The sequence below is a fragment of the Sprattus sprattus genome, assembly GCF_963457725.1.
Source record: "Sprattus sprattus genome assembly, chromosome: 7".
Lineage (NCBI taxonomy): Eukaryota > Metazoa > Chordata > Actinopteri > Clupeiformes > Clupeidae > Sprattus > Sprattus sprattus.
The window spans coordinates 2929653-2951733 of NC_137926.1; the positions used below are offsets into that span (position 1 = coordinate 2929653).

The window sequence follows — 22081 nt, forward strand, 5'->3', positions numbered from 1 at the left end:
CTTGAATTTGAGAACAGCCATAATTTGCTTTCAATTACAGTGCCTCGGTGGCCATTGGATTGATCTCCTGAATACTAAAATTAAAACCTAGGATAATCTTTAGGATTAGGGTTAGGAATAACTCTAAATAGGAAGGTCCTAGACACTTGAAACCAAATTATGTGTGGGTATTAAGGGCCATTCCGTATCCAACAGTAACAAGTCTGCCTTTGTAGGACCACAAAAAATATAATCTCCAGACCATTTTACAACAGTGTGACTTCATTCACAATTGTTAGTGCTTGGAAAAAAAAAAAGCTTCACCAATTTGTTTTTATTATATTATGGTTATGATTACAATATTTAGCAGACGCTTTTGTCCCAAAAGACTTACAAAACATAAAAAAGACTGGAAAACAACGAAAAGGCAGTCAATTATTGTCCCGTGAATGCAAAATAAAGGGCATGTGTGACAGATAACATGACTATGAAACAATAACTATGTAGGTAAATACCTCCATTAACCTGGAACTCCCCCTGAGTGGCACACAAGCTATTGAACTTGACTGAAGGAGGAGAAGTCATATCACGTGACCCCATGTGAAAGGAGGAGGCCCCATAACAATATGGCTCACCGCTTTTTGTTAATCATCTTTGTTCGTGTTTTCTTCTTTTGGAAATTTCTCTAACGCAAAACTCCAATTCAACTTGACAGGCATTGCTAAGATTTCAGTCTGCCCCTTAGAGATGCAGTTAGCGATTCTAATCCCATACACTTTTTGTCAAATTCAGCAAATTGCTTCTCATGGTCCTCTAGCTGTAGTCAGTGTTCCCGCTCAAAAAAACTCTGCGCTCTTGAAATGGGAAACCAAAATAGTGGCTCAGACCGAGCCATAAACAATACTATTATTTTCTTTCTTTTATTTCCATATCTCTCTGTCATGCCATGCCAAGGGACAACGGATGAAAACTAGCTAGCCAAGCTAATTCCGGTGCATTTACATTTTCTGGGAAATGTTTATAAAGGTCCACTGTCTCTTTTCAAATAAACGCATAAATAAATAAATAAAATACTAGCCAAACATGGCGGTTCTGAAGCACAGAAGGGAGGAGTGTAGTTTGATTTGTTGTCAAGATCAAATGTCAACAACCTTTTGCAAAACCGAATTGTGGTAAGTACCTTAAAGGACTCTGACAAAGCTGTGATAGACCCCCTTGCTTTAACTGTATCTTGGGAAGCATATTGAGTAACACACTAGGTATTGTTTGTGGAGGAACATTATAAAGTAGATTTAGATATGAATTACTTGTCCGTTGATGTATTTGTTTCCTTTATTCTACATACAGTTTCTAACCAGGTGAATTATAAAGTTGCACTACTGATTATTTCCAAATTCATGAGCTTTTTTGAAGGCTGTAGTCCTTGCACCAATTTTTTTGTGGTATACAAACATTGTTTTAGTATATAGTTCTCTGTATAATTGTTTAGGTGTAGAACATGGACTGCTGGCATAATTGCAAGACAGAACTTAGAAAAGCCCCATAGTCTGAGGTTTTATTATTATTATTATTATTATGATTATTAAAAGCACTGGGTTAAAAAGAACCCAATTTAGTTTGTTCTCAATCCAGGTGCTGGTTGAATATTGGACAGAACATATAACAGAACAGTTATTTTAGTTGCGATGCTAGCCTAACCCATTTGTTGGGTAATAAGGACCAACCCAATGCTGAGTCAACCCAGCCCATCTCAGTGGGTTAGCATTGCTGTTTTGAAGAGCCGCCGAGCGACTTTTTTACCCATCCAAGACTAGGTGAACCATATTCAGCCTGAAGGGTTACTGAAAACAACCCAGAAGGAGTTAAAATAATAATAATTCATTTTATTTATATAGCACACTTTAACAAACAGAGAAGTCTCAAGGTGCTTTACAAAGTAATCAATCAGTTTAACAATCAAAGACAGTTGATAATAATAAATCAAAATCATAAATCAAGGACATTTAAAGAAGAAGAAAAAAAGAAGGCAATCAAAAAACAACACAAGAACCAAGACCTTAGTTGAAGGCAGAGGTGAAGAGGTGAGTTTTTAGTTTAGACTTAAAGCCAGTGAAGGAATCAAAGGCCCTTATCCTCTTCGGGAGGTTATTCCATAGGCGAGGCCCCAGTGAGGAGAAGGCACGATCTCCCATGTTCGCCTAAACAGCCTCAACTCAGCTTGGAAAAAACAACCTAGAATTTGTTAAGTGTATGAATGTAATTATATCAGTATTATGACTGTAAAAGTCCAGTTCCTCAAGGGAGATTGTATTTTCCCTCCTTTTGCCACTTTACTTTATTTAGGGGGATTGTGAGTGTGGGGCCAGTGAAGACTTAGATATTTTAAATGTAATTTACTTTTGATTTAAATGTTGGTGATTAATAACATGTCAGATCTTTTATCTTTTAACATTTCTGTGTCATACTTATTCTTAAACTTTAATCATGTGTCATAATAATGCAATCGCCCCTGGGCTGAAAAAGGAAACTTTCTTTCAGTGCTGAGGGATGAATGAATAAGGCTTCTTCAGGCTGTTTCAATCTTTAAAATTCTTAACTGGCTCACTTTTTTTCTGTTATTTGCTTTCACGTTCGCATGTAACTTTTGAAATGACAAACTCTTACAGTAAACAAAAATATCTAGCTGTAAAAAACATTGTGTTTTGTTTTCCAAGATGCATTATGTAGTTACATGGGGTAACAAAACGCTGTCCTGACGTCACTACCCGGGGTTTCCACACTCGACATCGTTTGAGCTCTACGGCGTCATGTCGGAGGCCGGCTGTCGAAGGACCCGTAGCTAAAATGCCTGCAATCTTTAACAGTTAGTACGGTTCATCTAAAGAATACTGATCCTCGCTTGGAGATTCTTAAGGAAGATCAGGTTCCTCGCTTGAAAGAAGAAACCAAGGGAGCTTGGCTTGATATTGTGAAGGACCGCTGGGTTGCTCTCCCTGGGAGCAAGCTAGCCAGCTAGCAACCGTTAGCTGCTAGCTCAAGAAAATAGAAAAAAGGACCTCAGCGTAGGACGCGGAGACGGAGTGGACCCTCGCTTGAGTCAGGTACTATCAAAAGCATAACAAGACTGAAGTGTGATGCGATATACATTGGATTGGGCTCGCTATGTATCTTAACTATGTCTATCAAGCATTCTGAAGACCTGAAGTTGGTTATAATGTAGCTACTACAGGAAAGATGATTTTTGCAATTTGGGAAGTAACGACGGATGAAAACAACTATTCGCCTGGTGGTAACGGTAGCTAACATTTACTAGCCTTCGCGGCTAAAGAGCTCTCAGTGCAGTGCGGGATTCAGCAAACCCGATGTGTTGTCTTGATATTGGGATCTTGTTAGGTTTTGTATACAGCACGTGGACTTAAATACTGTTATGTGAAATAGTAATGTCAGCCAACTTGTTCACAGTTGGCTTGTTAACTTTCACTTAGATATCAAGCTAACCAGCTATTGCTAAATAGCCACCGTAGCTAATGTTAGCTGGCGGACTCCAATGCTAGTTGGTTAGCCTGCTAACAGCTCTTCATTTCACGCCGTGACCTGTTTTGCTTGATCCCGCTAAGTAGCTAAATGTTAGCCAGTAGCCTGCTAAATCATATGACCGCATGATGATGAGTTCTAAAGATCAATTAAACATGACATTGCCACGGTATTGCAAGGAATTTACCTTTCCTTCTTATAATATGAAGTTATTTAGTCTGTTTTGCAAAACAATAGGAAGCGTGGAGGAGAGTAGCTTGTTAGTTAAAGTTGGGTATCAAGCATGCTTCTCAAGAGCTATAATGTTGGCTACCTAGCATTCCGGAGCTAGTTAGCAACCTAGCAACTTTTCGCTCAAAGTAAAGACACAATTTCAATCATTTGCTGGATGGCTAGCTTGGTAACAAGCTAACTTACATTTGAAATATAGCGCGAAATACTGCACTCCTGGTCTATTCGAAACCTCCCTATTGCTTAACAGTGAACAAAGTTTGGCGATCATATCGTCTTTTCTATGTGTGCGCGGTTCGCGTATCATTTTATTGCTAACTGCAAATGGTTTACGAATAAAGGACGTCCTCAGAGTCGGTGCTCTATTGCCTCCTACTCACGTTCGCGTCTTGGGGGCATTGTCCAGGAGAGTCCGCTAAAGCCCTAGATGCTTCTCGGGCCTGGCGCAAGGCCTTTGCGGTCTAACGTGATGGTTGCTTGGTTTATATTCCAACGAAGTACATTGACGGCGGATTGATTGAGTTGCTTGTTGATTTTAAGAAAACATTGTGAGGAGAGGGGCACAGTCCACAGTTACTCTTTTCATGTTTCGGCTTATTGTGTGTGATGATTACATATCGCATGTTATGTCATTGTTTATATGGTCAAACTGGTTATGCCGAGAGCAATTTATAGGGTTTCAAACCAGCGTGTTGAATTTGAGTAATTTGCAGACGTCGCAAAATAATGAAATTATAAGGTAGTGTATTGGGTGAATCACTGATGTTCATTTAAAAACGTGTTTTTGGAGTCTCGGCCATGGCTGCTGCAGCTGTCATTTTGGTCGAAATTAGATTGTTGCAATATACCTGAACAAACTGTAATCAGTGCAGTTTAAGAAGAGTCGCAATTAGTAATTGGCTGATGTCATAGTAGAATTGACTGCTCCAGGTGACCATTAAAAGTTCATAAAACATAAAAATGCAGTTAACAGAAAGTTTGCCACTGACGTGTAATAGCTCAATATGAATGCACTATGTAGTATTGTGAAGCACTGCATAGTATTTATGTATATCTCTGATTACAGTATGACTCAGATTTGTGTAATCCTTGAGGGGTATGCTGAATTGTTTTTTTTTAATCAAGGATTTAATCGGCACGGAAACATTTCTTAAAATGTAAGCAGTTTAGCTGTCCCACATTGACAAACAAAATGCAAGTACCATTACTGCTCTTCAAAACTGACTCACCACCAAGAGCTCCTCAGATTCTCAGCTGTGTTTGCTGCCTTAGAGGGACTGTAGAGATCTTTAAGGATTGAAGCTCAGTCGTTTCTCTTGCAGGTAAACTACCCAGTGTTTGGTGTACTGGGGCGAGACCACGTTCCTGAGGCGGTCTTTGGAGGCTCCAACATGGAGGCACGCAGTGAAGACGAAAGCGCGAGCAACAGCAGCGGAGAGTCAAGGTAGGAGCGAAATCTTTCTGCCAAGACCTTTTGCACGCATTTAGTTGTGAATGGTGTGTTTAAACTGCTCTTTAAGTCAACTCACTGTGGCCAGCTGGAGCTTGTTAAAGTAAACACGGAACTCCTATTGTTATTATTATTATTGTGAGTGACTTATGCATTAGGAGACCAACACAACTGCTCAGGATGGATATTGACAGTTCAGCATTTTGGAGGGAAATTTAGCTTGCGAACATATTTGTAACACTTGCTATCTAGAAGTTTTATGGTTATTTAATGATTTCCTTAAAGGCCCCCTTCAAAGAAACAGCTGTCTGTTGAGTGCTACCCTTGAGGCTGTGATTGGCAGTCAGGGGACAGACGCCTGGATCACTTATCTCACCATAGAGGCTTTAGGCAACACCTCCAGAGGTGCACAGTCAGACTGATGAGCTTAGCTGGGGTTATTCCTATGGCCTTATAGGTCAGTGAGTGCCTTCCACTGGGCCACACTGCTAGAGTGGACCTGCAAATTCTGTGTAACAGAGTGAACTATTGACAACTTAAGAAAGAAATTCCTGAAATTCCATGGGACATCAGTGGTTGGTTGAGATGGTTTGCTGTTACGAAGCTCCCTGGTTAATCAGTGTTTATGTTTGTTTGTTTATGTTGTTCTATATGAAATTGTGTTGTGTGCTTATCTGACTTGTCTGTGTTTTTGCAGTAACTCTGATGACGAGTCAGGATCCGGGTCAGGTTCCGGGTCAGGGTCCAGCTCCAGCAGCAGTAGTTCCAGCAGCAGCCAATCAGGGAGCAGCGGCTCAGGAAGTGGCTCTGACTCCGGCAGCCAATCAGGTTCGGACTCTGAGAAGTCCAAGAAAGTTGAACCGGCAAAGATTGACGGGGCAGAGGTAACGCATCGCCATGGCAACGAGTCGCATTGTTGCATGTTTCCTTTGCGACAGGATTGTACCTTTTAAGACACAGGAGGGCATTTAAAGTAATTTAATGCACAAATTTCCCCTTGGTCATCACAGTTTTGGAAGTCAAACCCCAGTATCCTGGCAGTGCAAAGGTCGGCCATGCTCAGAAAACAGCAGCTTCAACAGCAGCAACAACAGCAACAACAGCAGCAGCAGCATCAACAACAACCACCACAGCAGCAGAGCTCTTCAAATAGCTCAGATGAGGTAACATCACCAAACCCCAGAAGATGCATCACTCACCTAATGCACTTGAATGGGTTAGGTGACTCACCTTTCAGAGGGTGGACCTGAGCTGGAGTACTATCAATGTGCCAGACACATCAAGTTGACACAAGCATCTTTCAGCGTGTTTAAAACTGCCTCTGTTCTTTCAGGATTCTTCCAGCAGCGATGACTCGGACGATGATTCGTCAAGACAAAAAAGCAAAGGGTGAGTTTGCTGGGGCAGGGTTACAAGCCAGACAACCAGGAGGCACTTCCCCCCTCTCTCTCTCTCTCTCTTTCTCTTTCTCTTTCTCTTTCTTTCTTTCTTTCTTTCTTTCTTTCTCTCTTTCTCTCTCACTCTCTTTCTCTTTCTTTCTTTCTTTCTCTAACTCTCTCTCTTTCTCTCTTTCTCTCTCTCTTTCTCTCTTTCTTTCTCTCTCTCTCTTTCTTTTTCTCTCTTTCTTTCTCTCTCTCTCTTTCTTTCTCTCTCTCTCTCTCTCTCTTTCTTTCTTTCTCTCTCTCTCTCTCTCTCTCTCTCTCTCTCTCTGTCTATAAGTAAAGGTCATATGTGAAGAGGATCAGCTCACAGGAATGTACGGTTGTAGATATGTTGTGCCATGTCCTGTTCGGTTTAGACTATAGAGAAAGGGCAGACGCAACAAGATGATCAGGTCAGCTGTGCAGTTCAGAAAGAGGAGGCTGAGGTTGAAATATCATGCATGTCATATTTTTTATTTTGTTATTTTTGTGTGCAGGTCTGGCTCGGGCTCGGATTCAGACTCTGGCTCAGGGTCCGATTCTGGCAGCAACTCTGGTTCCGATTCCTCTAAAGAGGCGGAGGAAGAAAACAGTGACGCTTCCGCATCAGACTACGAACCTAGTCACAAAGTGAAGAGCCGCAAGCCACCGACCAAGTGAGTTTCTGCGCTTTTAGCTATATTTAGTCTATTGTTATGATCGAATTAAAGACTTCATCTCCAGTGTATGCATGTTAAAACCCCTTATCCTCCGACAGAATTGCTTGGTCAGCGTCAGTCTGTCACCCTCATTATTTTCCGACGGCATATCATTGAAACCGGCTGCAGAGCTGAGTGTTTTTCAGCAGAAAAGCAGATATGGCACGCTTAAATTCATCAGAGTAAAATCCCCCCCCCCCCATGATTGACTGCTGATTGAATTTCCTCCCCTTCCGGAGTGGTGGAATGGTCCATTAGGCCGAAAAAAGAGGGGGAAACTCACACGCCTGTTTTCCTTCTCTCCCCCCTGTCTACCCAGGGCCGCCGCCAGGAACGGCAAGAAGAGCAAAGCGCAGAGGAAGAAGCCGCCGGGCTCCTCCTCGGACGACGACGACTATGACAAGAAGGCGTTGGCCGGCCCGCGGAGGCAGGCCACGGTTAACGTGAGCTACAAGGAAGACGACGAGATGAAGACGGACTCGGACGACCTGGTGGAGGTGACCGGCGAGGACGTGCCACCGCCAGAGGAGGACGAGTTTGAGACGCTGGAACGAGTGATGGACACGAGGGTCGCTCGTAAAGGAGGTGAGCCAATAGGAGGCCAGGACACCTGTGGGGTGGTACTATGGGTTAGTCTCTGGGGGCTGTATAAAGGTGCTTTTATGTGCCTCTAGTTTTGTTGCTGTATATTATAAATGAATCAGATTATTCTTCAACAATCAGATGTTTCTATTTTAATATTTTAGTCTTTTTAAGATCTGGCACCCCCTTGAACAGTACACACATTCACACACATTCACACACACATTCACACACATTCACACACTCACACACACACACACGTGCTCGTGATCGTGATCGTGATCTTCTCTCACCGCTGTTTGTTTTGGTTGCAGCCACTGGGGCCACCACTACAGTGTATGCGGTTGAGGCGGACGGGGACCCCAACGCAAACTTCAACCAACACAAGGAGGCAGGAGACGTGCAGTACCTGATCAAGTGGAAGGGCTGGTCCCACATCCACAACACCTGGGAGACGGAGGACACCCTCAAGCTGCAGAACGTCAAGGGCATGAAGAAGCTGGACAACTTCAAGAAGAAGAAATCAGAGGAGAGGAAATGGTGAGGCGGAGTTCAAGTTTCTTTTTTTTCTTTTCATGTAGTGTGTGTGTGTGGGTTGCGTTGTCACTTGTATTTACTGTTAATTTTATGGCTCTGGGCTCTGTTAAGCGCCTAGAGTCAATTGTATTGTTATGGCGCTATACAAATACAATTGAATTTAATTAATTTGAAAATGTACATCCTAGAACTCTGATTGTATTCCTTGTGTGAGATATGTGTTTGATCTAGCTCCTGTGTATCGGTATGCTCTCATTGTTTGAATGAATTACATTTTTACCACTACAGGCTAAAATCTTCATCACCAGAAGATGTTGAGTACTTCATTTGTCAACAGGAGCTTCACGACGACCTGCACTCTCAGTACCAGTTTGTGGAGAGAATAATTGGTGAGTGTTACAAAACTACAAATTTTTGAATGCACACGTACAGAAATCACATTTTCTATTTTAGTATTTTTTTTTAATAACTTCGTAGTTCAGTGTAATGGGATATCTTACGCTTTGTGGATGGCTACAGGGTGTCGTGGGTCACTTCCTCTCTCTTCTCCCCCTCCCTACCTCTCTCTCTTCTCCTCTCTTCCTCCTCCCTCTCTCCCTCTCTCTTCTCCTCCCTCTCTCTTCTCCTGCCGCTCTCCCTCTCTCGTGTACCAACCTGACAAAGGTCTTCATTATACCTTCAGGTCACTCAAACCAGAAGTCAGTGGCTGGTTACCCTGACTACCTGTGCAAGTGGCAGGGGCTGCCGTACTCGGAGTGCAGCTGGGAAGACGGAGCCCTCATCGGCAGGAAGTTCCAGAAGTGCATCGATGACTACATGTGTCGCAACCACAGCAAGACCATTCCCTACAGAGACTGCAAGGTACCAGGAGAAACAAGCAATTTCCCCCTCTCTCTCTCTTTCTGCAACTGTTCTCCTCACCAGTCATAATAAACATGCTCCTGCTTTTTGTTGGAGTTTAAGGACAGATAAGTGGAGAGAAAAAAAACTTGTTTAATTTCTTACAGAGCTGTGCACAGGTGGTGATGCGTTGTGCATGCTTTCTAGGTGTTTTTTTGTTCAATGTATATTTGTTGAGATTTTCAAAGACAGTAGACACAATAACACAGGGACAAGCAAACAAACACAACACCACAAAATGAAACAAGAAATAAAAATAAGTAAATAAAAAGGTCCAGAGTGGTTAGTTACCTATGTAGTACATAACAACTTATTCAGAGTCAAGGTGCAATGTCATTTGATCGACATATAAAATAAATGGATGTTTTGTAGGTTTTGAAGCAGAGGCCCAGGTTTATGCCCATGAAGAACCAGCCCACGTTCATCTCCGAGGGCCTGGAGCTCCGGGACTACCAGCTGGACGGCTTGAACTGGATGGCTCACTCCTGGTGCAAGTAGGTTGAGATTGGATTGAACTGAATTTGCTGCCGCCTGAACCGTCTTAATGCAAGGCTTATCAAAACACTACCGCTTTTAAATTGCCTGTCTGGTCTTGATGCCAAGTGGAGCGCTGTGGCTTTTGTTTTGTTTGCCTCATACTTCCATAGTTTCCATTTTTTTTTTTTTTGTATGAATCTGCAGCTTTTGCACGATTTGTATGGCAACAAGTTAGCACACCAGAAGTTTGCTGTGAAAATGCAGGGTTGCATATAATTATTGCCTCACACATTCATAATGATTGAGTAGCTTCTTGGATGTCATTTAATGAAATGAATATAACAGATCCCATTTAATGCAGTTGGATTTTAATGAAATGTACATAACAGATCCCATTTAATGTAGTGTGATTCCTTCTATAACATTGTGCATTGTGTCCGCAGAGGGAACAGCTGTATCCTGGCGGACGAGATGGGCCTGGGCAAGACCATCCAGACCATCTCCTTCCTCAGCTACCTGTTCCAGGAGCACCAGCTGTACGGGCCCTTTCTGCTGGTGGTGCCCCTGTCCACCCTCACCTCCTGGCAGCGGGAGATCCAGCTGTGGGCGCCGCACATGAACGTGGTCGTGTACCTGGGCGACATCACCAGCAGGAACATGGTAGGAGGAGAAAGTGTTTATGGTCGCATACACCAAATTGCGTCAGTGCAGCGAAATGTTTAGGACTTGGCAGCCAACATCTACGCAGTAGACAGCATACATATAACAGAGTAACATATACCAAAAATAACATATACCAAAAAATAACATATAACACTATAACATATAACAATTTACAATTTACAAACAATTTGAAAACAAGAAGGGCTAGCAGCAGTGGTAGGAGCAGAAACAAGGAAACATAAACAAACCAAAACCAAATCTGAGGGCAGTTGCACCCAATAGAACTTTTCTTTTTTTTCCTCGACGCTGAATGTGTGACATCTGAGTCCTGAGTGGGTCAGTGTCTATGTTGGCATCTGAGTCCTGAGTGGGTCAGTGTCTATGTTGGCATCTGAGTCCTGAGTGGGTCAGTGTCTATGTTGGCATCTGAGTCCTGAGTGGGTCAGTGTCTATGTTGGCCAGATTTGGGTTCAGAAAGTGCAGCGAGGCTTGCTGCATGCATACGTACGTACCAGCTGATTGGATCATTCTCCCTCATTAGCTAGGAGTCCTGCTAATGGGCAAGTCCAGATGGTCGGTGCATCCTCTGGTCAGGCTTCCATGTCCCACACCGAACATCTTCACCGCTGGTGGAACCCTGAAAAACAATTAAAAAACAAACAAATAATCAATAACAAACAAACAATATTTGAGTGGGGGAAACAGTGCAGTCAGAGCAGATGTGTCAACATTTGTTTAGTGTTTATTTTGTGGAGTTGAATATTCTGAACACCATGTTTATTTTCCTCATTTTCAGATGTGTTTATTTTGTGGAGTTGAACATTATATTCTGAACACCATGTTTATTTTCCTCATTTTCAGATGTGTTTATTTTGTGGAGTTGAATATTATGAACACCATGTTTTATTTTCCTCATTTTCAGATCAGGCAACAGGAGTGGATGCACGTTCAGAACAAGCGACTGAAGCTGAACATATTGCTCACCACTTACGAGATCCTCTTGAAGGATAAGGTAAGCTTTAATTGCATTTTTAAAGAGCACTCCCAAGTGTGCCCATGTTGAGACTCCGCTTCAGAATCAGAATTGTTTTCTTGCCAACTAAGTTTACGCCTACCAGGAATGAGTTTTGGCATATTGGTGCAGACAATAAACATAAAAAAAAACACACTAAGTACTACAGAACACCTAGTATGTTGGAAATGATCTTTATTGGGAATAACCCCTTGAGATGTACCATCTCGTTTTCGAGGGGGTCCACAACACAATCAGATAGTAAACATACATTAAATGAACATAAACATAGAAACAACAATAAGACAGGGCAAACAAAAACAACACACAACAAACGATTAGCAAAATTGCAGCAAGACAAGTATCAAGTGAGTTGTCAGACACTTCTGAACGACGCCTTCTTGTTTTGACGTCAGTCATTCCTGGGGAACGTGAGCTGGGCCTTCATCGGAGTGGACGAGGCCCACAGGCTGAAGAACGACGACTCGCTCCTCTACAAGACCATGATGGACTTCCGCTCCAACCACCGGCTCCTCATCACGGGCACGCCGCTGCAGAACTCCCTGAAGGAGCTGTGGTCCCTGCTGCACTTCATCATGCCTGAGAAGTAGGCCTCCACGCGCACACACACGTTACTTCACGTTACTTCACTTCACTGTGTGTGTGTGTGTGTGTGTGTGTGTGTGTGTGTGTGTGTGTGTGTGTGTGTGTGTGTGTGTGTGTCATCATGCCTGAGAAGTAGGCCTCCACGCGCACACACACGTTACTTTCACTGTGTGTGTGTGTGTGTGTGTGTGTGTGTGTGTGTGAGTGTGTGAGTGTGTCATCATGCCTGAGAAGTAGGCCTCCACGCGCACACACACACGTTACTTCACTTCACTGTGTGTGAGTGTGTGTGTGTGTGTGTGTGTGTGTGTCATCATGCCTGAGAAGTAGGCCTCCACTTCACACACGTTACTCCACTTCACTGTGTGTGTGTGTGTGTGTGTGTCACTTCCCTGGATGGATCAAATGCAGAGATGGATTTCAGAGTGTGTGTGTCTACACCACCTATGCCATAGAGTCACTTTCACTTTTTTTTTAGGCCTCCACCCGTACGCACGCATGGCGCTTTTTCACACCATCACTTGTATGAACGATAAACGGTGTAGGCCGTGATGGAACGCACGTGTTCTGCTTCTTCTAACATGGCTAAATGTAGTATTTGGTACTACATGTAGTAACTCTGTTTTATTATAGGCTGTTTTCACTGTAGCACTCTTAGTGCTCATCCTTTCCAGTGGATTGCATGCTATATGCTGCTGTTGTCATAAACACCATACTGTACTACTCCGTTGTTCTTACTGCATTTGGTGAAACTTGAAATGTTTGCATCTTATCAGCGGATGACCTTCTAAAGTGCCGTTGTCTCTCTGCTCCCCCCCCCCCCCCCCCCCCCCCTCCTCGTGGTGCCAGGTTTCACTCGTGGGAGCTGTTCGAGGAGGAGCACGCGAAGGGCCGTGACTCCGGCTACGCCAGCCTCCACAAGGAGCTGGAGCCGTTCCTGCTACGGCGCGTCAAGAAGGACGTGGAGAAGTCGCTGCCCGCCAAGGTGGAGCAGATCCTCAGACTGGAGATGAGCGCCATCCAGAAGCAGTACTACAAGTAAGAGAGACCGGGAATGAGAGAGAGAGCACCGCCCTTTAAGGCCCAGCCTAGACGGGGAGAAGGTGGGGGGGGGGGGGGGGGGGGGTGGGGGTGGGGGGGGGGGGGGGGGGGTGAGTGAGAGAGATGGCCTTTTAAGGCCCAGCTTAGACAGGGGGGGTGAGGGAGAGCGAGAGAGATGCCCTTGAAGCCCCAGCCTTTCTCCGGCTGCCACGTTCACACTGGTGGCTTTGAAAAATATGATGGTGATGAAAAACTAGTTTCGTTATGTTTTAGGACATAATAGTCCTTGAATAGTTCCTGTTGAAGCTCTGAAATGGACTTGATGCCTTGTTCTATCTTGTAGCAGAGGTAGGCACTACTTGATGGGCCTCATTGATTTAGATGAAGGCCTCATTGCTTGGTTGTGTTCTCGTAGGTGGATTTTAACCAGAAACTACAAAGCTCTTAGCAAAGGAAAGGGCAGTACGTCTGGCTTCCTCAACATCATGATGGAGTTGAAGAAGTGCTGCAACCACTGCTACCTCATCAAGCCGCCAGACGACAACGAGTTCTACAATAAACAGGAGGCCTTGCAGGTACCCCAGCAGCTCCTAGTCAGGGTTGCGGATCTATCACATGCCTGAAAGTGCTATACCGGAAGTGACGTAGTGTTTCTAAGTGTCAGAATCAACTTTTTCTTAGGATTTGTTAGGGTTAGAGTATAAGGCTAAAAACTAGGTCTCGGTACCCCTACCAATGCCTGAAAGTACGTTACACTTCCTGAACCCCCTGTGTATGACGTCGTATGACGCCGATATGGCACTTTCAGGCATCTGATAAATCCGCAGCCATGAGGACGGGGGCATGATCACCACCACACACTGACAGGATGACGACAGTACTGTTACTGATGTTTAAACTTTCTGTAGTTTCTAACAGTCTTTCAGAATTTCAGTTCATAAATTCGCAGTTCATTAACTTGGCGTGACCTTGTTTTGCTAAAATATAAACAGATTAATAATAAAAAATGTTTAAAAAAAATATATATAAACAGACACGATACACAACGGCGCATTTGCATAAAGGGACACTTCCAGTACAAAGCTGATCAGTACTGTTGTGTGTGTGTGTGTGTGTGTGTGTGTGAGCAGCACTTAATCCGTAGCAGTGGGAAGCTGTTGTTGCTGGACAAGCTGCTGCTGCGGCTGAAGGAGCGAGGCCATCGCGTGCTCATCTTCTCTCAGATGGTCCGGATGCTGGACATCCTGGCCGAGTACCTGAAGTGCCGGCAGTTCCTCTTCCAGGTGTGTGTCGCCGCGCGCCCATGACACAGCTGCGTAGGAATCCCTCCAATCAGCTTCTGGTTCTGTCTACCCTTCAGAACATGATTGGGTATCGTCACCTACCCCATTGCATGATGGACGTCATGGTGCTTATCCCCCGATATAATACGTCATGGCTCGTCACAATATCACAAAACCATCACAATAGAACTGCTGAATAATAATGATCGCTTAAAACAAACCCCTATCAGCCTCAGTTGGGTATTTATTTAAAAAAGTGAGGCAGGTGAATGGAATTATTTTAACCCAATATTTGGGTATATTTCTATCTATCTGCATGTCTGTCTGTCCCTGAACCTTCAGCCGTCGTATCAGTTCCACACAGCCTTCGGCCTTCTGTAGCATGTCCCCTGACAGGTAATGGTGTGTTCTCTTTACAGCGGTTAGACGGCTCCATCAAAGGCGAGATGAGGAGGCAGGCACTGGATCATTTCAATGCAGAGGGCTCTGAGGTAACCACATCATGTTCATAGTTATTATAGGCCTGTTCCTTTGAGCTAGATGTTATTATTGGCCTGTTCCTTTAAGAAAGATGTTATTATAGGCCTGTTCCTTTAAGGAAGATGTTATTGTAGGCCTGTTCCTTTAAGGTAGATGTTATTGTAGGCCTGTTCCTTTAAGATAGATGTTAGTATAGGCCTGTTCCTTTGAGCTAGATGTTATTATAGGTCTGTTCCTTTAAGATAGATGTTATTATGGGTCTGTTCCTTTAAGATGGATGTTATTACAGGCCTGTTCCTTTAAGATAGATGTTATTATAGGCCTGTTCCTTTATGATGGATGTTATTATAGGCCTGTTCCTTTAAGATGGATGTTATTATAGGCCTGTTCCTTTAAGATAGATGTTATTATAGGCCTGTTCCTTTGAGCTAGATGTTGTTATAGGTCTGCTCCTTTTAGCTAGATGTTATTATAGGCCTGTTCCTTTTAGCTAGATGTTATTATAGGCCTGTTCCTTTGAGCTAGATGTTATTATAGGCCTTTTCCTTTGAGCTAGACCAAGTTATTACAGGTCTGTTCCTTTGAGCTAGATGTTATTATAGGCCTGTTCCTTTTAGCGTGATTAAGATTAATCCTAGAGCATTCATGCAGGATCTCAAGTGAGTTTTTGTCACTTTGTTTTTTTTGTTGGTGTTTTGTGTAATGAATGCTATTATTATTATTATTATTATTATTATTATATATTATATGCTTTCGAAGCATAGTTGTGATGGGCATATTTTTCCTTTCCTGTGTCTTCTCAGGACTTCTGTTTCTTGCTGTCCACGAGAGCTGGAGGTCTGGGGATCAACCTGGCGTCCGCAGACACTGTGGTGATCTTCGACTCGGACTGGAACCCCCAGAATGACTTGCAGGCCCAGGCCAGAGCGCACAGAATCGGCCAAAAGAGACAGGTACCTAGTTATGCGTCCACCTTCACCCTGTGGCCTCTCCTGGCTGTGTGCAGTAGATGACTCCCAGTTATGCGTCCACCTTCACCCTGTGGCCTCTCCTGGCTGTGTGTGTGTGTGCAGGTGAATATCTACCGCCTGGTCACCAAAGGGTCAGTCGAGGAGGACATCATCGAGCGAGCCAAGAAGAAGATGGTGCTGGACCACCTGGTCATCCAGAGAATGGACACCACCGGCAAGACTGTTCTGGACACCGGTGCTGCTCCCTCCAGGTAGAACCCCAGCTTGTGACACACACACACACACACACACACACACACATCAGCATCACTGACACCTGCTCCCTCCAGCTTATGTTGGTGCGATTCAGACATGCTGAGGCAGCCTCAAGGACAGACTCTTACATAGTGACGACCTTCGTTTTAGTAAGGTATATTTTGAGTTTCGTGGCTAATTATGTCGAGTTTGTGGTAGCCGTGTATCTCCCAACAGATACCTTCTGAACAAACATTTCGTTTAATCTTTCATGTACTCGGAATTATTTCTTTGCTTTTTTCCAGTTAAGCTCCATTGGGGTTGTTGATAACAATATTGACCTTCATGCCCCAACGCAATCTCAGATTGGCAAAGCAAACACTGAGCATCTGGCACTGCCAGGCAGTCAAAACATCTGATTTGAGACGCTCACTGAGTGAACTCTGACCTTTTATATCCATCTATACATTTGTGGACTTGTACAATACAATTCGTTTATTTGATCAAGTGGGACAGTGTACATTCATGAACATTAAGATGTAAATGCACCCAATTATAGCCAAAAGGCTAGTTTCCATCCGCAGTCCCCCTGCCAGATTGACAAAGGCTATACAACCTTAAAAAAAAGGCATTAATGTATATATATCAATCGTAAATCAAAATCGGACAATAAATCAAAAATAAATAAATCCCAATATACAAGTTCTGCTGCTTACCCACTAATGACCACATTTTTGGTTATTTATCAACCATGCTTTGAGTTTTCTTCTAAAGCAGTTGAATGAGGTTGGTAAGGCGGAGAGGCCCTCTCTGCAGGCCACACTAGAGTAGGGTAACTGAGTTTCAAGAGCATGGCCCACATCTGGACTTCATTAGGTGTTTTATGGGGATGTTAAGATTGTGAACACGCTGCCAATCCTGTCCTTACTGGCTCTCAAGTGTGCCTCGAGGTAGATTGCACAAGAGTGAATAGATTAAATACACATTTTATGGTTTCCCTTGCTTGGTTGAGAAATGGCACGTTTACACTGATTGTGTTTCCTTTGTTCGGGGTCCAATAGATGCTCGTACCTTTTCATAGTCGAATGGGTGATGGTTTGAATTGAGTCTCGTGAATGCTGTTGAGTTTGGGGATATTTGCCTCCCAACCCTATACACCGCAGTCCACAAAATAAAATATCCAAAGTATGCAACCGGTCTCCTCAACCGCTGAGATTTGAATTCCTCTCGCCTGCAGTTCCACTCCGTTCAACAAGGAGGAGCTGTCGGCCATCCTGAAGTTTGGTGCAGAGGAGCTCTTCAAGGAGCCCGAGGGGGAGGAGCAGGATCCTCAGGTTAGTGGAACCACCCTCTCGCTATGTGATCACACACACACACACACACACACACACACACACCCTCTCAATATGTGATCTTTCTGCCTTCAGAACTGCACATCTTACTGACTCCTAGTACATAGTAGTTTTTGATTATCCAGTGATTTAGTGTGTTTAGGCCTCTTACCTTGTGTGTGTGTGTGTGTGTGTGTGTGTGTGTGTGTGTGTGTGTGTTGCAGGAGATGGATATTGATGAGATCCTGAAGAGAGCGGAGACCAGGGAGACGGACCCTGGTCAATCCAGTATAGGAGAAGAGCTCCTGTCTCAGTTCAAGGTAATGGAGCTCTCACACCTGGCTCTGATTGCATTTCTACGGCCATTTGAAAATGTCCGTTATTTACCTGCTGGAGGCAAAGAACTCCTCAACGCAAGGGAGAGTGGAGTTTTCTCCACCAAGGCCAATACTTAGTTCTAACGGGACACCATGACGGCTGCTGTCCTGCTTCTTGTGCAGTTTAAATGGCAATCTGTCCTGCGTCTAGTCCAGTTTAAATGGCATTCTGTCCTGCGTCTAGTCCAGTTTAAATGGCATTCTGTCCTGCGTCTAGTCCAGTTTAAATGGCATTCTGTCCTGCGTCTAGTGCAGTTTTTAGGTGAAATGAGAGCTGGGGGTATCCGGGGGGTAAAGGGCTGTATGTTGATGGTTCATAGCGGCTGATCAGCAAACTCTAGCTGTAGCAACTTTTCAACAAACATTGAATGTGTAACAAATACGCCTAATTTTCAGCAAATATTTAATATGTAACAAATAAGCCTAATTTTCAACAAACATTTAATATGTTACAAATAAGCGTCATTTTCAACACAAATTCAATATGTAACAAATAAGCCTAATTTTCAACAAACATTTAATATGTTACAAATAAGCCTAATTTTCAACAAACATTTAATATGTAACAAATAAGCATAATTTTCAACAACCTGTACACTAGCTGTAAGCTTGTCAACAAACCCTAATGTGGCCGTGTCCCTAGCCGTGACCACCAATGAAAAAGCCTTTTGTGTCGCTCGGGGTCAGCAGTGGATCATTAGATGGTTTGTTGTTGGTCCGTGAAGTGCACCCCACCCACTCTGCCCTGATGTTCCAACTCTGTCCTGCAGGTGGCGAACTTCTCCATGATGGAGGAGGATGAGGTGGACATGACCCACAGTCACAGGGGTCATAACTGGGATGACATCATCCCGGAGGAGCAGCGGCGGCGTCTGGAGGAGGAGGAGCGGGAGAAGGAGCTGAAGGAGATCTACCTGCTGCCGCGCATGAGGAAGTGTGCTAAGCAGGTGAGCGCAGAACAGCAGCACAGAACAGAATGTTCCAGAGGAATGTGCATGGAATGTTCTAGAGCCCACTTGGAATGTTAGATTGAATGACAATGAACTGGCTTGATCAGTCATTTGTGTCAGGGAGGCGCTTGTTTCACTGCAGGATGTCTTTTGAATAACAATGATGTTCCAGTGGGAAAATGGCAAACTAATGAAACTGCATGACCCATGTGGTAAATAACACTACAGGTTTGTTATGAACAGGAGCAAGTGCATTTTCTTGACATTCTGTCACTGTTTCAGCCAGAGTTGCATTTTGTACAGGTTACAAATTTAGAGATCCATGAGATCGAGGCCTCAATCTATGATTGATTGGGGCTGTGGGCATTGAAGTACTGTCGGGCATTGTATCCGCTCCCATACTTTGAGTATGAACTGCCTCTCTGCAGTGCAGGGACCTGACTTCTAGGGGTGTGCCAAATAATTGTCATGACGATGCATCGCGATTCTAATTTTCACGATCTACTGCATCGATTGTTGACGGCAAGTATCGATTATTAATAAAAAAAAAATAATAATAATAATAATAATAATTATAATTAAAATTACATGAATGGTTGGCGAACATCAAGCATTTCCAGCCGCGCGATACTGCGACAAGTCATTCATAAACAAAACATGCAGTGTATCCAGTAATAATAATATTTGTGTTAAGTAACCTCCAAAAGTCGTTTCAATAAATACAGCTATGTATGAATTGAGTTGCTTTGAGTTATCAGTTGAACACACTATCCAGATCATACACAGCCAGTCAGCCACTGGTAATGGCTTAATTTTTTTCTAACAGTGTTCAGTGAAAATTCGCAATGCATCGCAATGCATCGCAATAATAAAATAAAGTATCGCGATGCATCGTGATAGAATCGCATCGTGGCATGTGAATCGTGATACGAATCGAATCGTGACTTCTTTGGCAATACCCACCCCTACTGACTTCTAGAGTGGTTTCTGTCGTGTAAATATCCTCTGATTATGAGCTGTCAGACCTGCTCCGGCCCCCTTTAAGACCCTGTGCTTGTTTAAATATATATAAAATATAAATATGATCTAGTCCACTTTAAGACCCTGTGCTTGTTTAAATATATAGAATATATTAATATGATCTAGTCCCCTTTAAGACTTGTTAAATTACCTGTTCTAGTCCCCTTTAAGACCTTGTGCTGGTTTAAATATATATAATATATTTATATGATCTAGTCCCCTTTAAGAACTTGTGCTTGTCTAATGTCTACAAATAGTGACTTGGCTGCCCTGGAGCCATTTCTGTAAATACAGTCGACCTTTAGAGACGCATGCACTCAGCACATTGGGATCCCTGCGTTCTGCCACACGTACATCTCCACTGGGAGGCTTTTAAAAGATGTGCCTGTGTTGTTGTGTTGTTGTTGTTGTTTATTTGTGAGTGATGAGCTGCTGGTTGTGGGCGTGGCTTTGCAGATAAGCTTTAACGGGAATGAGGGCCGCCGCAGCCGGAACCGGAGGTACTCGGGGTCGGACAGCGACTCCGTGTCGGACCGCAAGAGGCCCAAGAAGCGCGGCCGACCTCGGACCATCCCGCGAGAGAACATCAAGGGCTTCACAGACGCAGAAATTCGAAGGTATAAATAATGTACAGCGGCACTAATGGAGATGTGTGTGTCCCAGAATACAGAGTCCAGTTATCGAAGTTGTTCTTAAACCCAATTATCTCTCTCCGTAGATTCATTAAGAGCTACAAAAAATTTGGGGGCCCTCTGGAAAGGTAACTATTCACGTCTTTACGATAAATCCTTTTTTAAATCAACCGGCCACAAAATCACAAAGTATTTACACACCTGTGGGTTTTGTTTTGCTCTACCAGGTTAGATGCGATTGCGCGAGACGCAGAGCTGGTGGATAAGTCGGAGCACGACCTGAGGCGACTGGCGGAGACGGTGCACAACGGCTGCGTGAGGACGCTGAGGGAGAACCCCTGTGGACCAGAGAAGACCTCAGGTATCAGAGCACACACACACACACACACACACACACACACACACACACAAGCAAGAACACACACACACACACACGCAAGAACACACTCTCTCACACACGCAAGAACACACACACTCTGCAGTCGCTATGTGTACATCCCCAGGCTATGTTTCATTCCTACTCCTTCTGTGTACATCATCCTAATGACCTTTTGAACTTTGTTATTTAAACATCTGCTAGTTCACCTGACCAGTCTGACTACTAGCAGCCTGTTTCAAGCACCTTCCTTTTGCTACAGATTTGCATGCGATGAGTGTCAGGTTTAAACGAATACACAGTTTCAAGTGTGTTAAAGTAGGATCACTTTCACTACCTCTGTTTAGAGTTTGACTTTACAGCGCTGACTGATCGCCTCAGGATCTCTAGGGTCCACCTCAGCTCTCATTGGGATTTGTAGAACAAGGGCTTTTTATAAACTTTAACATTCTTCTGCACCAAAGGATAAATATTATACAGTGTGAGTGTAAAAGAAAATGTTCAAGCAGAAACTACATTTCACATTTCGCCTGTGGGTTTCATTGGGATTTGTAGAACAAGGGCTTTTTTTTTTTACTTGAACATTCTTCTGCACAAAAGGATAGATATAATACAGTGTGAGTGTAAAAGAAAATGTTCAGGCAGAAAGTACATTTCACATTCTTTTAACTCCTTAAGTCACTAGACAAACTGAGTTTAATGCCCAATACATTTAGAAATAGCTATACTTTAGTTTACTTTATGGCGTTCTCCTTTCTAACGCGTGCTGTTGCGTGTGTGTGTGTGTGTGTGTGTGTGTGTGTGTGTGTGTGTGTGTGTGTGTGTGTGTGTGTGTGTGTGTGTGTGTGTGTGTGTGTGTGTGTGTGTGCCGCAGGAGGCAGACGGGGCAAGGTGAAGGGGCCAACGTTCCGGATCTCAGGTGTGCAGGTGAACGCCAAGCTGGTCATCTCCCACGAGGAGGAGCTGGCACCCCTCCACAAGGCCATCCCTGCCGACGCCGAGGAGAGGAAGAGGTGCGGACACTCCGTCATACACGTCACACTCCTTCATGCACGTCATGTCACACTCCCTCATGCACGTCACGTCACACTCCTCCATGCACGTCACGTCACACTCCCTCATGCACATCACGTCACGTCACACTCCCTCATGCACATCACGTCACGTCACACTCCCCCATGCACATCACGTCACACTCCCTCATGCACATCACGTCACACTCCCTCATGCACATCACGTCACGTCACACTCCCTCATGCACATCACGTCACGTCACACTCCCTCATGCACATCACG

The 22081-nt window shown here is 43.9% G+C and overlaps 1 protein-coding gene across 1 annotated transcript in view; it reads left to right on the forward strand.

Moving 5' to 3' along the window:
- The first annotated feature begins 2806 nt into the window (after positions 1 to 2806).
- chd1 (chromodomain helicase DNA binding protein 1) overlaps positions 2807 to 22081 on the forward strand; it is a 30882-nt gene continuing 11607 nt past the window's right edge. The window contains exons 1-27 of the mRNA XM_080842826.1: positions 2807 to 3080; positions 5067 to 5188; positions 5892 to 6078; positions 6205 to 6357; positions 6528 to 6583; positions 7113 to 7271; positions 7633 to 7898; positions 8210 to 8435; positions 8721 to 8821; positions 9115 to 9293; positions 9705 to 9826; positions 10253 to 10469; positions 11395 to 11484; positions 11901 to 12091; positions 12940 to 13128; positions 13547 to 13706; positions 14262 to 14414; positions 14834 to 14905; positions 15698 to 15847; positions 15968 to 16116; positions 17337 to 17433; positions 17655 to 17750; positions 18578 to 18754; positions 20234 to 20394; positions 20496 to 20537; positions 20637 to 20770; positions 21660 to 21798. Coding sequence (XP_080698952.1) covers positions 5136 to 5188; positions 5892 to 6078; positions 6205 to 6357; positions 6528 to 6583; positions 7113 to 7271; positions 7633 to 7898; positions 8210 to 8435; positions 8721 to 8821; positions 9115 to 9293; positions 9705 to 9826; positions 10253 to 10469; positions 11395 to 11484; positions 11901 to 12091; positions 12940 to 13128; positions 13547 to 13706; positions 14262 to 14414; positions 14834 to 14905; positions 15698 to 15847; positions 15968 to 16116; positions 17337 to 17433; positions 17655 to 17750; positions 18578 to 18754; positions 20234 to 20394; positions 20496 to 20537; positions 20637 to 20770; positions 21660 to 21798 — 3719 coding nt within the window. The 5' untranslated portion in view covers positions 2807 to 3080; positions 5067 to 5135. The remainder of the gene's footprint in view (positions 3081 to 5066; positions 5189 to 5891; positions 6079 to 6204; positions 6358 to 6527; positions 6584 to 7112; positions 7272 to 7632; positions 7899 to 8209; positions 8436 to 8720; positions 8822 to 9114; positions 9294 to 9704; positions 9827 to 10252; positions 10470 to 11394; positions 11485 to 11900; positions 12092 to 12939; positions 13129 to 13546; positions 13707 to 14261; positions 14415 to 14833; positions 14906 to 15697; positions 15848 to 15967; positions 16117 to 17336; positions 17434 to 17654; positions 17751 to 18577; positions 18755 to 20233; positions 20395 to 20495; positions 20538 to 20636; positions 20771 to 21659; positions 21799 to 22081) is intronic.